The sequence below is a fragment of the Falco naumanni genome, chromosome 1 (genome assembly GCF_017639655.2).
Source record: "Falco naumanni isolate bFalNau1 chromosome 1, bFalNau1.pat, whole genome shotgun sequence".
In the NCBI taxonomy this organism is placed as follows: domain Eukaryota; kingdom Metazoa; phylum Chordata; class Aves; order Falconiformes; family Falconidae; genus Falco; species Falco naumanni.
The window spans coordinates 23,011,096-23,031,304 of NC_054054.1; the positions used below are offsets into that span (position 1 = coordinate 23,011,096).

Below are 20,209 nucleotides of genomic sequence, written 5' to 3' on the forward strand. Positions count from 1 at the left end.
TATATGCTAAAAAAAGTATAATTTATTTTAATATTAAATACATTTTGAAATTGTGCCCGTGTCAAACTATTCATTCTAAATAGTGCTTGAAATTTAGTGCTTGAAATTACTGGGTAGACAAGAGTCCTCTTGTCTCAACAACAGCTACTGTCTGGGCATACATCCTGGTAACTGAGAGAAGACAACTGAGGCCTTCAATACCTAAGAAATGCTCCAAGAAATTGAAAACAGAACTCAGAAACACACATTTCAGTGTCACTACCACCTTAAGAATAAAAAAGAAAGAGCATCAGATGTAATGTATATGCAACTTTTTTCTCCATTTCTATATTTGTCAATTAAAGAAAGAGAGGAAAAAAACATATTCTTCGGGAATCCACAAAGAATGGTATATTTTTGCTTAGCATTGTACCCCTGATTCTAGCTTTTACTCTCCCAGTATTATTGGTTGCTGACGTAGATAATTACAGAGGTTCTTAAGTACACACCTTCATTTGCTCAGCTTCCTTTTTTATTTCGCATCCTGTGTCTGTCTACTATCTCAGGGCTTGTTAAATACATTTGATACAATAGGCGTTTCTGTTAATCTGCATAAGAAAATACTTTTATCTTGACTATTAAGCCATTGTTTTTATAAACTGCTCTTTATGGTTAAACTAGAATAAAAATAGTGAAACATACATAGTGCCAATGAATGAAAGCGATACCTAATGCCCCCAATTTACACCCTAATATGGGTCACTGCACACTGACATATATACTTATGCACACACACATACATATATACACACACACATATCTGTATCAATGCTGAAAACAACCTGGCTGAATAAACTGGACTTACATTTAGTTGAACTACAACCATAAAACAGTATGATTTTTCTACTAGCTACTTGAAGAAACAAAACAGAATCCAGAATTACTGGCTCCAAGTCTCTGGCTTTAATAAGTTGATAAGAATTCAATGCAGATGAAAAGACATCCTCTTCGGAAAAATCTCTAAAAGGCTTATCCTTCCAATCTTTGAAGGAGGAGTGAGTCATGAAATGAAATGTTATATGCTACATTCATCACATGTCAACAAACAGTATTTGGAAGCTTGGTTTTATATCACTTCTATCGAACATTTTTTCTTTCCCCACACTGAAGTAGTTTGTAATAGATGTTAAATAAAAGATGACAGTCTTTCAAAAGCAATTCTTTACGATCAAAAGTGTTTTAACAGAGTACAAACAAGACTTTTGGTTTCTGTATGCAAACAACAATTTGTGCCTTATATAAAGCATACAAACGACGGACAGAATAGCATGAAAAAGAACTAAGTATGCTATGTAACTGAATAAGCTTCCATCATTGCAACCATATACCCAGTTCTAAATATACATTTTAAGATCTTGTAATTGAAAACACATCTTCACAAAGTTTGTCAGTTAGTTAGACATGCCACCCAGGAAAAAAAAAACCAAACCACCTCCACACAATTAATAGAAACACCAAAGGACATAGTGAAAAGCATATCATCTGTTACCAAGTCTTCACCAAAGAAATTCTGTGGTAGTTCTGAATTATGCACAAGTTAAAAATTGTAAGAGTGAGACTGATTACGAACAACTGACAGCAGACAAAGCAAACCTGCGTGTACTGCAGTCTCTCAAAGACTATTAAAAACAGTAGCGCCTATAAATTAAAGTGAGCCAGAGAAGGCACAATGACAAAACTGAGAAGTTTATTTCCAAGGAAGTCCTAAGAATGCTGTAAAACTTTCTTCTGTTGCCATTCATAATTCATAATGCTGTGACATGCACAACATTAATAGTGTGCATACTGTGACTATTAGATATTAGGCAAAATATCCAAGGTTTTAAGAGTGACTTTGCATTCTTATGAGAAATAAACACGTAAGAAAGAGGCAATCAAATAAATAATAGCTTTGTAGTTCAGGCATTAGCAAATTCAGGTAAATATGGATATATGGATTCAGGACAATGCCTCTCATTAAAAAAAAAAAAAAAAAAATCAAACAACAACAAAATGACCCCACCCAACCTGCTAAAAGCCAACTTCACAAAGTTCTGAACTAATAAAGAAGAGGAATTAACAGGTGCTCTGCAATTCAGTCATAGCACCTAGTAGGTGGGATTCACACAAAAAGAGCCCTTATGGCGCAACAAACCCCCAAATGTAAGTTGCATTGCAAACATGAGTTACCCCCTTCTTTGCCTAATATCTCTAGAGATCCTAATATCTGACAACAAGTAGTCGTCAAGCTTGCTTGGAAGCCATAAGCTATTTAAGGGAACACGCAGCTGCTTCTTCCTAAAAGGATCCAGACAAGAACTGGATTCTCTCAAAACCCAATAGTCCAATTTAAGGAAAAGAGCAATTAGAACTAAAAATTAGATGCTAGTAAACTCTATCAATATCAATTGAAATGAACTAAGAATACAAAAGAAACAGTGAGATTTACTGCCAGCAGGAAAAAGAAAAATATGCTGAAGGACTTTTCACAAAGCCTGTGTTTCTCTTTCAAAATTAAAATCTCCTATGGCAAGGAAACTGCTAGTAGTGTTTTAAATTCTATGTTACGTTATAACTATAATATTTGATCATTACCAAATAAATGGAGTTACTCAATTATCCTATATACCCTACAGTGCCCCCAAGAATCAGAGAAACCCTTAGCAATGACCACTTCCCCTCCCACTCCCAATAAAGCCCCATGACTCCAGCATGCAAGGGGACGGAGTCAGGGTAGGCAGCATAACTCAAAACAAGCAGTGGGGAGTCACGTCCCCCATGACCTCCAGCACTCTTCCATTTTGAAGCACCTTTTCACATCTGTATTACTTCTTTCCAGCCCCGTTCTGTCACTGTTACAGCTCATTTATTTGGACTTGATGGCCAAACACCAAAATTTGGCCCAGAGGCAATTACAAGATGGAAAATAGCTCGCAAGCCTCCACAAACCACTCCCTTCTCCAACACCTTCTCTCAACACTGGATTTCCAGCTTTTCCCTCTGACAGCATCTTTATAACACCACATGGGGGATACACATAAAATTTCAATTACGTGGAATGGAAAATTAATATGTTTCCATAAAGGTAAGTGCAGTTGTTATTAGACAGGGTCAGAAAGAGATTCCAGTTCACCCAGAGCTGACTCTCGGTGTGCCTCCTTTCAGAGAGCAGCACTTCTTCACCCAACCAGCCCAAGCAGGGAAGTCCTATCAACTTTTTATTTAAATGCTTATCAACAGGAAAAAATATTGTTAAACTGGTCCTTAGCCTGTACTATATTGGGGAAGGGCGGGGGGGGGGGGGGGGGGGGGGGGCGGGGGGGGGAAAGTTGGCTTTGTGCTTTGTAATGTTCCCTGCTACCTGAGGTTACAATAGATTAAAAAAAAAAAAAAAAAAAAAAAAAAAAAAAGAGAGAGAAAAGTAACCAAGATTCCCAACTCACTCAGAGCAACTCCCTATTTTGTGGAATACAGCACTAAACTTTCCTATGAGACTTGTGCCTTCAAGAACTCAACCCAGAGAATCTTTCAGAGCAAAAGCAAAGTATATTTGAGATATAAATAACTACAAATCAGTAATACAATTATTTTTATCAACATTGATAAAGTGAAACAGCAGATGCAAACATTTCTATGAAATTTGACATGTCCTTGTTTGCCAGATTTCTGGTGAAGTGGCTACTTTTCTAATCAAAATGTCTCATAGAAGTTAATAACAATATTTATAAACATTCAAACATAATCATAATACTTGCCTTAGTATTATTAATTGTATCACAAAAAAGAATAAGTACAATTATTTCCTTTTTGCGTACACAGAAGGCAAAGCTCAGCCTCAGGTCATGAAGAAGGTCACTGACAAAGCCCCACATCCCAGGTATCCATCAGATGGACTACAATTCCCACTTGAATTTGCATTTTATGTTCAGAATGAGTAAAAATAACAGGAAAAAAGAATATTTCATATGGCAAGCTAAACAACAACCAGATCCCCCCAGATAAGTAAAAGTACACATACTATGCAATGATACTCTAAAACAAAGTAATTTCGTATAATAAAATACTCGAAGAGGCAAACATTTCCCAGGCAAAATGAACATTAAGTGAAAGACCTCAGATCCTACATGTGAGTTCTGAAAAGTCCTACTGCATTCAAAGTGACGAAATTCTTTATTGCTGCAAAGATGACTCATTTATGGGAGGATATCAACACCGCATACATGGGAAGCAGCTGTCTGATTAAATGAATATTTGGCTATTCTTATCCATTCTTTATAAGCCTCCTCCTGCACCCACTGAGGTCAACCCGATCTTTGCCTTTGGATTGCAGTAGGATCAGTTTATCCCTAGCCGAGCGGCCTTCTCTCAGTCACTGCTCCAACTCCCTCTAAAGGGAGCACTCCAACAGCACTAAAGGACTGTCAAGAACAAAAATCAAAGAAGGAAAGCCCCACAGCAGCTCTCTACAACCCACAGACTCATCGATCAACGGTCAGGCATGCTCAGTCTTTCTGGAAGCAGCAAGGCCACCAACATCTCTGTCTGCATGGGAATGTTCCCAATACATACTTTTTTCTTCCCCTCGCCTCACATTATACACGTAGTATTTCTAAAAGCACATTTTAAATCAGAAAATTTTCCCCCTTTTTCTTAAGGTCCCTCCATAAACTGTATAGCACAAAATGAATTCACATATTCATCACAGAGAAAAGCATGTTAGTTTTAGCACAGCATGAGGAAAATCCATTTTCTAATGCAGAATATTTTATGTAGAATAGAAGAAAATACAAGGAAGCAAAGGTGTAAAAAAAATTAAAAATTGAAAGTATGTTAGCCTGCCATTAAACAGTCAATTCTTAAGTATTTGGGGGTGTTTTTTTCTTGGACCTGGAGTGAAAATGTTGCAACTAGAAGACCAAAACTCCCCCTCCCTGACTCTGAAAAGAAAAAGGCTGCGGCTGCAATTTTGCAGGACTATGCCATTGCTTTGGAGTATGAGGACCATATTTCAACTTTTGTAATGATGAATGCTTAGTAACTTTTTCCAAATCTCTGCAAAGTAAAGATTTTGTTCTACATAGTAGGAATTCTGTTAGTGTAAGGGCTAAACACCACCCTGACCTACATATTTAACCTTATACTATTGGGATAGAAGCTTGTGCACAATTTCTTAATTGCTTTTTTGAAATTACTCAGATGCTTTCCCAACATTCCTCAGCTGCACGCTTCAACAATTCCCTGGGTCCTTTGACTATTCACCTACATTAAAAAGGGAATAAAGGTATTATTTAAAAAATAATATTTTTATATATTAATATAGCTCTTCTGTGTGTTCACTGCAGGATTGTTTCTGTAAAATGTTCCATGTGTCGAACAAAAACCAGCTACACATAGCAAAACTTTGACTCTTCCTCCTGCTTCACCAGTGACCACCACCTGATGCTGCATTATCTTTACACAGTGAAAACATACCTATTTTTAACACTTTCACAAATACCCTAGGTAGAGCCGCAGATGCCCTAAAGCAGTATTTAGGAAATGAAGATCTTGGTTGATCTCTGACCCTATTTCTCACTGACAATAGGGGTCTCTCACCCCCACAAAGCCCTATGGGGTTTAACTACTAGCAAGCTTCTGTATTAATAATCTCAAGGAATTCAAATATATAGGAGACTATATAACAACTTAAGAAGCTGTAACAGTTTAAATAGCCTCAGCACACACTAAAATGAACTAAAATGTGTATCACATTTATCTCCCTGTATAAAGTATGACTGTGACAGGAGCTCGTATAAGAAGCCTCTTGCCATTGTAGGCACTGCAGCACTCTCAGTTGCATATATGCTATTATGAAGTAACAGAAGACTATAAGCTAAAATAGGCAGCAAACTGTATTGCAGATAGCCCTTTCTGAACTGCTTAATAGAGTTATCCAGGCAAACTTAAAGGAGCATTGATTGGGAGGATCTCAACTACTGGAAATCACTTTCAAAAGTAAAACAAGAGAAGAATATTTAGAATTTATGTTCAGATGGGTTAGAAAAGAGCTAGCGCCTTTGCAAGGCTGAAGCGAGCATGCTCGCTCTTCAAAAGGCATTACATGGATGGCATACAAACACCTCGAGTTCCCAGTGTTGGGAAAAACTGACCTCATTTTATCCCTCTGTCTTTGCGAATTTCTCTCCGATTTAATTAGTGATTTTCAAGCTCTTTCTGCTCCTCTAATAGTTTTATTTGTTATCTTTAGATTGTTATTAAATTCAGAAATAGCTTTAGAACACCAGCACTCTCCTCATGCCAACAACACGGTGAGTTGAACAGGCCAGGTCACAGGACACAAGACTTATCTAAACAGCATTTTGGTCCTCAAGGTATATTTGTTTAACATTGTTTTCCACCATAATCTCTCTTCCTACCACAAAGCTATATTATAGAAATTGAACAAATGTTCACAGATTACATTTGAAAATATAAAGCACCAAGATGGTTATGTAATATGAGGTGAATTATCTCCTATTTGAAATATTCTGGAAAAAATCCTATATCTCTTGAAATCATTCACAAATCTTTCCGGGATTTTAATGAGTTAAGGTTATACTCTATATTGTTAGAAAGCCAAGTGTTCTTTTATAACCTTTAATGACAGTTCCCTATCTCTAAATTATCCTTGTCCATCTCAAAAACCTTTTCCAGAAGGAGAATAGTTCCTCTCAAGCATTCTGTTTTCGTAACATCAGGTTTGCACATTGAAGTGGGTTTGTCCAGCTACATTACAAAAGGACCAAATACTTTTCCCTATATTTCAGGCTTCTGGACTGTTACTACAACTATACAGAGACCACAAAATAATGATGGATTATTGCTCGGAATAAAGGAATATATACTGCTAAATCCACCCAGATGATTTACAAAATGGCTAAACTGAGATAAACAGAGAAGTGACGTTTAATTAGCCTTTTCTACTTCCTACATATCCACAAGCTGACGCAGTACCTTGGTTCCTCCTAAGCTGCCCTTACAGAATTTCCTTTCGTTCCACCATCTTGATGAAGTCACCAAGCACTGCTAAGAGCAAACATGTGCTAAGGTTTACATCACAGCATTGTACCAACAGTTAAAAACAGATGCTGCAGGGACAAATCCTCTGCATAACTCCAAGCTTCACAGGAGCCTCCAGCCCTGCATCAGCAGTACTGGCACCTTACCTCTGCCAATAATTGTGTCCTATCTGCACTCCTGTAACTGCGTTTTCATCAGCAATGCCACACCGCAGGCACAGCGGGGATAACCACATACTAAACCAAACTACTAAAGTGCTAGGCTTCCCTAGAAATACGGGGAAGATGGCCAAGCACGTACTTCCTTAAGCCTGGGACGACTCATGCTGCAATGCAGAGCTAGCTCTGTGCACGGCTATGAATTATTTCTGATTTCACTTGTTTGGGAAACCTTTTTCAAGGCCTCATCATTCACCAGGTTAGTTCCACGCAGCAGCCAGTTCTACTTCAGGTGAAGCAGCTCTATTAAAGTACGTATTGCTAGTGTCTGTATCTGAGGAAAGAGATATTAGTAAATAAATTATTACCAAAGAAGTGACTGAGTGGCTTATCTACCTTTCAGACAATGCTGCAGGCTTTGTGTTGTCCTTGTGATAATCAAAAAAAAGGAAATAAAATACGACCTGAGGAATTTTTTATCATTCTAAAAATAACCCTGATGCAGTGGTCATTGGCTGGAGTTGCCATTTGCCCAAGGCAGTTAGGCTGAGCAGCACAGACGGTGTGGGTGTGGTGGCAGTGGGTGGAGGTGCCTTCTGCACAGAAAACACTGCAACACTATTTAGAATATAGCACGTATTTGATCTGGTTGCTATGGAGTCTCCATGCATTTCTCTTCAGAAAAATTTTGCTGCTATACATCAGCTGCTACAGCCACTGACCTGGCAAAAGAACTTCTTTTTTTATTTTTTAAATCTAATTCACTTTTTTGTTTCTAGCAAATGCCATTTTGCAAAATGATTCCATAATCATTAGAGCCAAGCCTGCTTTGCACGCAGCGGCGTAGCACGTCAATTCAAATCTCACATCAGCGTTTTAAATTTTACTGAATTCCTCCTGCAAAGTCATGCCACTCTACCAAAATACTTTCAAAATGTATCTATCTATACATAATTTTTTTCCATGAGCAACATAAAAAAAAAAAAAATCAGCACCATTTGGAAAGCAACTGTTTTTTTCTTTTGCCGTTACACAGTTTTGTGGTTTGGTTTCGGGTTTTTTTTAATTTGGTGCAAGAATGTAAGTTTTATACTGAGACAGACCATCCATCTTATTTCAATAACCTCTTCCAACAGCAACTAAATGGAGCTAATATTACATCTGTGGAAACCCTGTGCAAAGGCTAAAACAGAGATAACTTATACTGTTGCCTGACTTAACTAAGTGGAATTGAGTCTACCTGGCCTGGAAACGTGGGCCACAGCAACGATTCCCATCCCCCAGGCAGCTTTGGTGTCCATTACCACACTCATTAGCAAAAATGGAAAATACTCACTGAGCATAACCATTCTCTGTTAACTGACTGGGGCCTGAAGTCCTGCTTTTTGGTAAATCTTACTGTCTCCTATCGCTACAGCAGTGACAGTATTACCAACATGGTGCATTTAATTTCTTTCCTCTATGCTGCATTGATGCCTTTAAACAAAAAATAATAAAGGAAGCAGGGGGAGTAAGAAGGCACAAGGTCCAGCCACTCCTGACTAAATCATGGCCTGAGCAGTGAAGCACGAACTGGCTTTTATCTGCTCAGGCCTCCTGTTGCGTTGTCAGCTTCACTAGTTCTGAGTAGTGACCCGTCTCTTGTTAGCCATCCTGACATAGCATAAGCCAGGAATAGTAAATAATTAAAAACAAGCTTAAATTATTAAACCTAAAACAGCCTAGAAAGGTTTGTAATTATAGTTCTATCGGCTGAAATAATTTTCCACCAGCCTGGGGAAATAAGAGCTACATCCATTCCGGGTGAACACTGGCCTTAACGCTGGCTTTATTTTACATGCAGAAATAAAGAGAATGCAGATCTAAACAGTCAGGGAAAAAGAAATCCACACCCTTCCTCAGGCAATGTACAATAATAGCATCACATTAGTATTTTCTAAATATGAAACACTTCAAGTTTTTTATGACCTGATCCAACCATCTCTTTTGCAGTCACGATGGACTTCGGCATGGGCGCATGCAAACAAGAGGACTTGGTAAATCTAGTGTTACTTCCCTTCCCCACTCTCTTCCTGTTCTTTCTTATTCTCTCTTCACCAGAAAGGGAACAGAGTCTGCAATACAATCCCCACCAGCTACGGTGGGAATTTTGCTAGGGAACGAGCAGCTGACCTTAAAGAGAAGAGCTCCCAAGTGTGTACTCTGAAACCTACTCAGGCTCAGTTCCCTAAAACTGTCTCTTTTCCAAAGCCCTAACCAGCTAATAAACTAAAAAATAATACTATATTTTGAAGTGGTTAACATGCTAAATTCTTCATTAGCATCAACAAATATATGGTAATTACTGACTTTTTTTTTAATTGCAGCCTTTATTTGCAGTCACTTGTAAAAGGGCAACTAGTAATTAATCTGTATTGATCTGCATGTGGAAGGTCTTAGTGTAGGAATGAGTTTTAACATGGTTTTGAAGGAATCCCTGAAAAACTATCAGAAAAAACCCCACTAAATCTATTTACAATATGTGGAACTTTTATAAATAATTAGAGAGAAAGCCCTTGAACACTGCCAACATATTAGCACCTTGTACAGTGCCAACTCTGTGAACCATCTGAAATTCATTTAATTATATTTGTCAGATTTCAGTAATTTGTATTATACACTCTAATACTATATATAATTGTGTAAGTGTGAAATACCTACTCCTGCTTGCACCTGGACAACTCCACGGATTGGCAAGGAAAAAAAAAAAAAAAGTTGATTTTAGCCATCTAAGGCTAAAGTATTACCAACAGGTTACTAACAGGAGCATTCATCAAGATATCATTAAGTATAGGAGAGCAGTACTTGCGAACTGCTTATCTTCCCTAAAGAAGCAGTTTCCAGTCACAAAAAGAATCTTGTCAGACATTCAAACAAAACTACCCAGTGCCACAGTGACTGCACAAAAGGAAGTGCTTGGAATCAATGCAGAGAACAGGATTTATTTTTTAAAAAAGGTCAAGTACCACCTACATTCTCAAAGAGTAGCACAAAAGATATTTTGTGAGCATAGAGAGTCAAGTCAATCAAGTATGGAGATGTGTTTTACTATCAACTGTAGCGTTTTGCTAAAATTCTGAGGAAGAAACGAGGGAAAAAGGGATGGTTGGATCAGGTCATAAAATGTTTGTATACAGTTGATAACAAGCTCACAAAAGTAAAAAAAAAAAAAAAATCTTAAAAATAGCTTCAGGAACCTACACACCATTTTGTTAGGACAAGAACAGATCCTACTGGGAACAAAGGTTTTTCATCACACCTGAAAAATGCTACAGGACTGATGTTGCTGACCTACAACTGACAACTCTCTCTGACATCTAGGGATCTTTTTCTAAAGAAAATCAAGTTCAGGCCTCTACTTTGGAATGTGTTCTAAATCTTGACTGGAAATGAGTATGGAAAAATATTTAAAAGGGAAAGTTTTCTGTTACATTGGTCAACAAAACCCTTAATTACTGATAGCAGATCTATGCTTGGTTTAGTTATATTCTTCACGGTATCTTTAGCATGACACTGTATGACTAATGATCACTTCCTAAATTTGTATTTTCTTATTTGAATATGACCAGGACTTGGAGGAATGCCTGCCAGTCAACCCATTAACCTCCAATTTACAAAATAACTCACTTATAAGGCATTAGCACTGAAGCAGTTTTAAAACTGCTTTAAACTCATCATATAGGAGTTAAATACCAGCCAGCATCCCAAACCATATATTGAATGTGTCGGTCCATCTTCACTATGCTGACAAAACAGGAAGAAATTCAAAGAGGCGCTTGACCAAGAAATACATATTTATAAAAAGACATTTTTTTAAATTCCGAAGCAATACTAACGTGTGTGTTTGCAAAGAAAAGGCTGAAAAACAATTCCTATCATGGGGCAGATGCAGCCCATGATGCTTCCCGCACCCCTGATCCCCAGAAACACACTCCAGTTGGGCTGTGGGACTTTGCTGCAGAAGGCACTGTCTCAGGAAAAGAACTACTGCCTGACTGGCAATAATCCTACTATACTGCTTACGGACATACTCACTGTTTGCACACTCTGGATGCACTATATGTTGGCAAATATATACACCAGGGCATGGCTCCAAATCACGCCATTAAAGTACGATCTCTCAATGCTCATACGCCACTGTTACTTCAGGTGCCAAACTTTCCCCAGGAGTTCAATGGAAAAGCCTGAGGGACTAAACTACAGAAGCCAGATTCCCAAAAGCTTGACATTTCACAGTTTAACATCTGACATCTACATTACTATTTCAGCTCTTGACCTCCATTTGTAAAGAAAATGTTTAAGGGGAGATTTTAATTGCTTACTGATTGTAATTCTTGCAATTATAGTCATTCTTTCAGTGGTGCAGAAAATGTCGTCAATTTAAAGGACATCACAAGATATTTTTTAGAAGGTAAAACTAAACAAAAAGCCACAAAAGTTTATCGGGGACAATTTCCTTTCATGTGTAAAGGTTCTTTCAATTTTTTTAATCACTCATGGTTTCCACTAAGTAGGATTCACACTTGTTAAATTCGTAAAGACCAGGATAGGTGGAGTCACTGCGATGGCCTTTCTCCTCTCTCTCAGTTGCTCTTTTAAAGTTCAACAAAAGTTCTTTTTACTTAAACAGATGGAGTGAAAGATGAAAACTTAGCCATTTTGGACACTTTCATAACTTCATGGAAAGAATCCCATTATGAGTCAATCCAACCAAAAAATCAAAGTGTACACCATTAAATTGGATTGCATCAAGCAAACTTTACAATGCAAAAGGACTGAGCATGCCAGTGACACATTTTCCTCCTCCTGTGTACAGTATCTAACACAATGGAGCTGTGAGCCTCATGGTTTATCCCCACCAGGGGAGGGAACGTGGGAGAAAGAAGTGCAGAGAGATGTGCCTGTATTTGTATCGCTCTGTCTTCCCATGGCTAGATAAGAACTGTAGCCCCACCTACCAAGAAGTGGTGCACAAGCTACCAACCAAGTAGCAGCTCTGGAGACCCCAGTAAGTTGGACATTCCCCAACCAAGCGTTCCTCCTGCCCTATCTTCTTTTGAGGGAAATAACAGGGAAAACTATCACACCCTTTGTGAAAGGATTATAATATATCTCAATTTCCTTCATCTTCTCCATGCCTCCTGGCACAAGTAGCAGGGAGTGAGGGAGGATCTGAGGTTCAGACCACTCCTGTGCCCAGCACACCAATTAGCCAGAGGGAACAGCAACCAGCGGGTGCAACACGCGCTGAATGAGCCCTAGACTCAAGCCCAAGCATGCTTCTTTGCACTAAATATGCAAGAAGCAATTACCACCACTGCTTTTATTTCATGATAGCTGTCTACTAACCTACCCCACAATCCTGTCTATTCCACTATTCCAGGTATGGATTAATTTACTTTAAAGCTGTGAAGAGGCATATTTACTCAAGATACCAGAAACATACCTAGGTAAACGATCTGTGTTAATACTGTCCACGTTATGATTTATTGAGACCAAATAAATCTTGCCTTTCAAATATTACCAAGGAATTAAATTTAAAAAACAGATATAAATCATGGTATGGTTAGACAACAATATAAAGGTAAGCAAATCTAAACTCATAGTGGAGATTGTACCTTTCCCATCAGAAGTAAGGGAACTGGAGATCATCACTCTCTACAACCACACCTGGCTTGCCTCATTTCAGCATATCATGTATTTGTTCCCAGTTTAATTATAGCAAGCAGCGTGAAAATCTCAAAGAAGAGTAGAGAAATAATGACACTTGGCACTACAGTAACATCCTCTATCTGCAGAAAGGTGAACAGAGCTTAATGAGCCATTGTTTTCGAGCCCCCCTTGGTTTATCTCATGTAGATTGAAACCACAATGAACTTGTAGCTAACTTGCCTGAGGAAGACACACTGAACAGGACATGCATTTTAAGTGCAGTGAGAGTGCCTGCACAGCTGAGTATTTGCTAGCTTCAGCAGTGTTGCAGTCACATGCATATCATCCCTCAAACAGGACACCTAGAAACCGAAGCAGCAAATACCAATCTATTAGGAAATGCAATGTCATCAAAAGAAGCTCCATTTTACAAGGAAGTAAACAGCAGGGTATTCTTTTCATGCCAAGAAATATCTACATAATGAAAACAGAAGTTAGAGATACAGGAGGTAAACACTCAAAGGGCATCAGGAATAGGCACCACCTACGCAAACACTCAATTACGAAACACCAAAAAGATTATTTTTCATGGCTGAAGAGGCATTTGAAACATCTAGAAATTCTAGTGAATCACAAAGCTGTTTGCCAAGGCAACAAACACAACATTGAACAGATAAGACTTACTCAGTGTGAAAGAAAAAATCAGTAGGTTAAAGCTGCAATAAACCTTGAAAGCTTCAAGTACAGAGAGGTTAAACAGTGAGACTTTCTCTTCCTTAGCCCAGTACAAACCCTACACTGATCCTGTGGCACATTCACCAGATGAGATACTGTTTGGCATCCATGAACCAAAGTAAGAGTAACCAAGAGTGAAAACTACACCTCCATATGAGTTCCTCCTTGAGATACCTTCTTCTGGCATGCCCAAGCACTCATTAATTCCTCCACATTCTTCCTTCCTCACTGAGGCTCTGGCCCTTTCAAAAGGGATAAACTCTGTGGCTACCAGCCTCAGCTCAGAGCCCAGATGACAAACACCTGCTTCTGCTGAAGCAGAATTCTGCTTGAATTTCAAATGGGCTTTTCCACCCAGTTCTGAGACAAATACAATGTAATTTTCTACGTTAATTTTGTAATGTGAGATTCCTTTCTGATACTCAGTTTGTGAAAACGGAGATGGGAATGGGGAAAAAAGGTCTGCTGTTGAAGGAAAACAAAGAAAACTCAGTCCTTGTCTTCTGCAGCTACGCAATGGAAGCCATTTACTGAACATTGACTCTTCCCCATACGCACCTGAATTCTGCTGACAGCAGCATTTCTGCCTCCACCCTTGTCTTTCTGCAGGTATCACCTAGCAGCAGCAGCTCTGTGCGAGCTTTGACAGTGCTTGACAAGTGAAGGACAAAATTCACTGAGATGCAACTGTTTCCCAATCTCTTTTGGTGAGCAGTGGTGAATATTCCAGATGCTGTAGGACATTCTATGCTAAAGGATGCTGAACTGATGAGACTTGCCTTTAAAAAAGGTATACAAGTTTAAAAAACTTTTTAAAAACTTTATTTAAATACTAAAGAAACATCCACTTACTGCTACTAGAGCCCAGAGGTCAAACTCTGTCCTCATTGCTGATGGTAAAAGGGTAAGAGTTATCAGCTTACCATATTTGTACATTTAAAAATCAAGTTTTATTTGGCAGCAAAATTAATTTTTAATAACAGCTTTTTTGGTTTGGATTTTTATTTTTTTGTGGCTTTTCAAAAAACTTTTAAACACTTGTCACATACAAAGACAGGAAGCTATGTCTGCTTTCAAAAGTATTTCAGACAGGCAAAAGCAAGTGTATCTTACACACTGCCAAGGGCTAGGAAGCTGGGTTCCAAAGCTGTAATTCCAGCTTTGCTGCTGACTCAGTGAGTGACCATCATGTAATCACACCATTTCCCTTTCCTCACTCTGCAAAAGACGAGCCATATTCAGCTATCTGAAGAGAGACTGAGAGCAAGCGGAGCTGGCCCTTACATACCCTGAATTTAGGTATCATGGAATTAGCCATGCCTAAATTTCAACAAAATTATGTATTTTAAGCTGCTCACCTCCTGTATTAGTCCCTGGATTTCAGTGCTCTTGATACATTCAGGTAGTCATGCAAATATTCAGACAGTTGGGGGGGGGGGGGGTATTTACATATACCTATTTGCATCAGTATGTGTGTCTCAGCATTGCAAGAAAAGACTGCATGCAAAAAAGTGAGTATTTCCCATTTGAATGCAAGATGAGCAGAGCTGACTCTTGTCAACTGGTTTTGAAAAAAATGAGTCAAGTCAGCCTCAGAAAGAATGCGGCAGAGGGTCTTGGAATTTGTCTTCAGCCTGCAAACACCTTTTTCCAATGTTTGGGTGTGGAATAATTCTGCTAATCTTTAAAGAACTACACATGTCTAAGGACTGCAAAGCCATCATCTGAGCAAGAACGCTGCTGCTGCTGGCCCTTTTCCCAGCTCTGTTAATGGCCAGGGAGTTGTTATTGTCCAGAGCTATGTCAAATAACAGACGCTATGACATTTAAGAACATTCTGGTTCTACCCAAGAAGCACAGAAGCTACAGCCATGGTTTGTAACACTGCTATCAAGACAGATGATGATCACACTGCAAAATATCATTAAGCAAAACACTTGAGAGAAGAGGCAAAGCCACAAAGATCCCACACCCTGCTGCATCCCTGGAAGCTAGGAGAAGCACAGGACAGTACCAACAGATGCCCAGCGTGCTGGCAGAGTGGAAGAGCTAAAGTCGCAGCCCTTCATTATCCTCTTTTGCATAATCAGGATGTTCCAGGGTCAAAGAAAAAGTTTCCATCCCAAGGCCAAATCAGCACTTCACACAAACAACAATGTATCTGTATATGGCATATATCCAAATGAGGTTTTGAAAAGACAGTTCACAATACTGTACATTACCGTATTTCCCTTCTCACTATCATTCCTACCAACAAAATGGATCTCTAATTGTACTGAAAATTTAGTCACTGCAATGCAATATCTTTTAAATAAATCACAACACTGGGACTATATTCCCCATATGTAGAAAGAGTTCAAGTGCTGGGAGCAATCACAAAATATTAATTTACATTTTTTCTCTCATGGGCCCGCACATAGAATTTGTTTGTAGCCTTCATTTCCCAAGGAAGTCAATGAAAACTGAGGGCTCTGCACCTACTAGGACACAGTCATGTTTCGCAGCAGAACAATTTATTTTTCTTCAGCAATTTAAGTGACATATATATAAATATCTTACAGGTACATACACCTCACTTAAACCGATGAATAAATACAAATGTTCCATTGTATATAACGTATGTTATCTATTTTGTGTATATTGTGTATATGAGTGTGCATGTATACATATTGACATATCTAATCTGCTCTGCACTGTGCATTCTACACAATACGAGCACGTATACATACAAACAGAAACAAACTCATGCTTGTGTTGCTGTACGTCTCATGCAGAGGGTGTGTGAGGGAAGATGCCCAGCCTTAACCCAGGCCCGTACTCTCTGAAGGCAAATTGAGGGTGCAGCCCAGCACTTGTTTATGTAACAGCAAGGTACAGCTGCAGCAAAAGGGAGACAGGAGCAAGGGCCGTCGCTGAATGTTAAAAAGGAAGAAATGCAAACAACATTAAGATATTCTGCATATTTTCTAAGCAAAGACTACTGGGGTTCCGTGTATCTGAAAATCTGATTAGGATCCTGCATCACCATACATTGTTATAACACAAATGCAGCCTGAGCCTGTATACTTGCAGTCAGGGATATGCAGCACCCTGGGGAAAAAAGATAGCAGACGGGGCAGTATTAATTCTATCCAGCTTTAATTAAAGTACTAGAATACACATTTGAATCGAAGACATTGATGAAACAGGATATGTGAAAATCAGGAAAAACAACACATGTTGTGATGAAGTAACTGAGATGGGTGCTGGGCAAACATGAAGAAAAGACCCTCCCAAGCAAGAACACCCACAGATTAAATAATTTTTTTTTAAAAGGCTGTTTTGCAGAGAATTTCATAATCAAAAATGTAATCACAAAAACTACCTTATGCTGCAGTGTCCCATTTAGGGGATTAGGATAGTAATCACAATCTGCCCCAAGCAGCTCTGTCCCAGCATCCAAGCCCTGCACACATTAGAAATTACATTCTTGTTTTGATAAAGAGAATTCTAATGCAACTTAATGAACTCATGCAAAGCAAGCCTTTTAAAAGTCAGGGAGATCGTATGCAGAGGTCCCAGAGGTATCAAACAGCCTTGGTAATTTTATTTAAGTCAGGCAGTTCAGAATATGAAAATCTGTAAGACTGAATGTAGGATGAATTCAAAATTTCCCAGGTATGCCAAGGGAGCAGATGGCTTCTGAATCCTTGAGATTTGCCAAAAGGATCTGTGAATGTGAATGATACATTGCTGGATTTTGTTCTTTTTTACAGAGAGATCAGTGTTTACGTGCAGTGTAGCAGAAAAGAAAAAAAAAGGACAGGTTGTGTCTCTTGATATTATCCCTTCCAGAAGAAATGGATAAAGAATGGATCAAAACATGGTGTCAGTGAATGAGTTAATGCATGCCACAACCTAGAGATACCAGAGTGGGGGGAACAGAAATGGCAATGAGGAGGCATTAACATGGGCACTCCCAATGTAATATAGTCCTAAACCTAACCTTAACAGAAGCTTCAGGTTTTTTAATATTTTTTCCACTGCTTTATATTATTTGTGTCCTTGGAAACTATCATCAGGCAAATAAATAATCTCTATTGATTATTTATATTTTTTTTTGTTATTTTTTCAAGGCAACCGGAGATGTCATTCCCCATTTCTACCACAGAAGGAAAATAACAGTAAATTATAGATTAGGAGAAACCTCCCAAAAATCTGAAACATCTAAACAGATATGCCTTAACAGAATCAAAGACTGCCACCAGCAACAGATGTAAAACCCCAGCAGATTGCAGACTTGGGTTTCAGGCCCCAGCTGGAAAAATACACCTGCAGTATGCAGTGTAAATAGACTGAATCACGGCTGCTAATCCAGGAGTGGTTACTGACACCGAACTGCATAACGACTCTGCTGTTACGCCTAGCACCACGACAGGTCTTACCCACAGCATTTAGCTTTGCTGGTGATGTGGGAATTGGGACTAAAAGTAGGAAATGGGGGGGAAATGCTGTCTTGAAGTACAGAAATGCACCTTCACGCTGCAAAGCATGAACACAGCCACCTCCCTCCCTGACAACTTCTTCAGATGAGCCGAAGGCATGGAATACCTGGCTCCTGCACCCTGACATGCATCTCTGGTCCTTTTGGGGATGAAGGGAAGACGATGATACTGGTGTGCCAATGGCCAGCTTTATTTGCATGTTCCCTGCATGGCTGTGGACTGCCATGACTGGTAGCACTTTAATCTCACTGCAGCTAGGCGAAGTCCACAGCGGGGCTCAGAGGAGATGGGAAGGGATGCAAAAGGGAAATATGATATGAAAGGTTAGGAAAATGATGGCAATGGATCACCTGGGAAGTGCTGCGGGCAGGGAGGAGGAGGGAGGGAAGGGACAAAGGACAAGGGGTCTGTTTTTCCCTTTCCCCTCATACCTTGCGTTTCCGATCTGCCCTAGAGATTTTCCGTTGCCTTTTCCTCTCCTTCTCAAGGTTTCTCTCCCTTTCTTCGAGTTCAGACTCTCGAACTTTTTTAATGGAAGCAGCTGCATGAGCCATTTTGAAGAGGAAAACACCAGCTCCAAGGAAGCCGTTTCCAGCACACGCAGCTATCCAGGTGATTTATTTTTTCTGCAAGGGCATTGGCTGCAAGCCAGAACTTCACAGTGTAATCCACTCTTCCTCCTCCAGCACCCCAGAAAAGGTCACAGATCCACTCCAGCCTCTGCAGCACCCATAACTCAGAAGCATGAGAGCCACGTCCACACACGCAGTGTGCGAAAGTGCTCACAGCCACACACACAAAATCAGAGAGCAGCTGGCAAATATCTGTGTGCAGGTTGCAGGCTGTGACTGCGAGTGAAGACAAGCTTCAGACTTAGCTAAGGAGTTCAAAAAAAAAAAAAAAAAGAAAATTTGGCCTTTAAACACACATCAAATTGGAAAGGTCTTTTGGGATTCCTCTAGATAGGCTGCGTCTTCTGACTGGGAGGAAGGCTCCACTTCAGCATCACCACCAGCTGGGGGAGGGGGCAGCTCCCTTCTCACATCGCCTTTACGCAGGGTGAGAAGAAAATGGTGCAGTCTGACTTGCTGCTGCTGCTGCGACTCTGTGCTGGAGCTCAGCAGAGGCTTCTCCTCCTCACAATCTTCCTTTACTGCTGAGTCGGTCGCTAGGAAGGCAGGAGCAGAAGCTGCCAGGCTCTGAGAGACCAGCCTCAGCCTGCTCACCTGCAGGCAGCATGGAGAGCCGCCTGGAAACCGTTTGCAATAGTCAAGTCCTCATTGTGCCTTTATGCAGCCACGTGAGGCTGCATCAGGAGAGCTGCATTAAGCAGCGAACCAAACGCGGCAAGGAGGGGGATGCTGCTCGGGGAAGCACGCAGCGTAATCTGGGCTCAGCCTGCCCCGCTCAGCTCAACTCCACAGAGGTAAAAATAATACTGCCGAGTGTGCTGCTCATTATTATTCAATGCTAAAAACTGTTTTCAGACACTTCCTAAGACAACTTACGAAGAAGCCGTGTGTTGAAGATGGAGAATGATTATAGATGTAGACCAACAGAGACATGTTGTTAATTAGACTCCCCCTTGTCATCTTCCCCCCAGATATCATTTGGGTTTGGGACATTAATTTATAGCATTAATATCAGAGACAGATGGGTCTGTCATTCCCTCGTTGCTTATCCCTCTGCTAAAACCAGTATATCAAAGCTCTGCTCCTGCCTCCCTGGGTAACTGTTATCACTATTAGCGTCAAGCATTTATTCATCAAAATAGGACACAGACAGATAAAAAGAGCCTTTGCATTAGTTCCTGGCAGGCAGCGGAGCACATCTCAACTCCCACCAACACCACTGATCCAGCCTCTTCCAGGCAGGTCCTGAGGGAGAGGACTGCAACATGCCGATGCAGCACAGATGTCTGCATCCCTGGCTTAGCCACCCTAGGGGAGCTAGGGATATGGGACCTCACTGATGGCAGCACTAAAAACACCGAACCAAAGCAACAATTCTCTTAGCCAGGTTTCCCTCTGCAATATATTCCTTGGTTTCAGACCGAATTTGACT

General features: G+C 39.9%; 1 protein-coding gene across 26 annotated transcripts in view; it reads right to left on the bottom strand.

Annotated features, from left to right (window-relative positions):
• ANK2 (ankyrin 2) overlaps positions 1-20,209 on the bottom strand; it is a 355,697-nt gene that overhangs the window by 180,567 nt on the left and 154,921 nt on the right. For 4 of the 26 annotated variants that reach the window (XM_040585064.1, XM_040585072.1, XM_040585162.1 and 1 more), the window contains exon 1: positions 18,577-19,436. The exons of 18 other annotated variants lie outside the window; for them this stretch is intronic. In XM_040585064.1, coding sequence (XP_040440998.1) covers positions 18,577-18,699 — 123 coding nt within the window. In that variant the 5' untranslated portion in view covers positions 18,700-19,436. Of the gene's footprint in view, positions 1-18,576; positions 19,446-20,209 lie in introns of those variants that run through there. 4 more of the 26 variants (XM_040585107.1, XM_040585115.1, XM_040585056.1 and 1 more) reach the window with 2 other exon arrangements.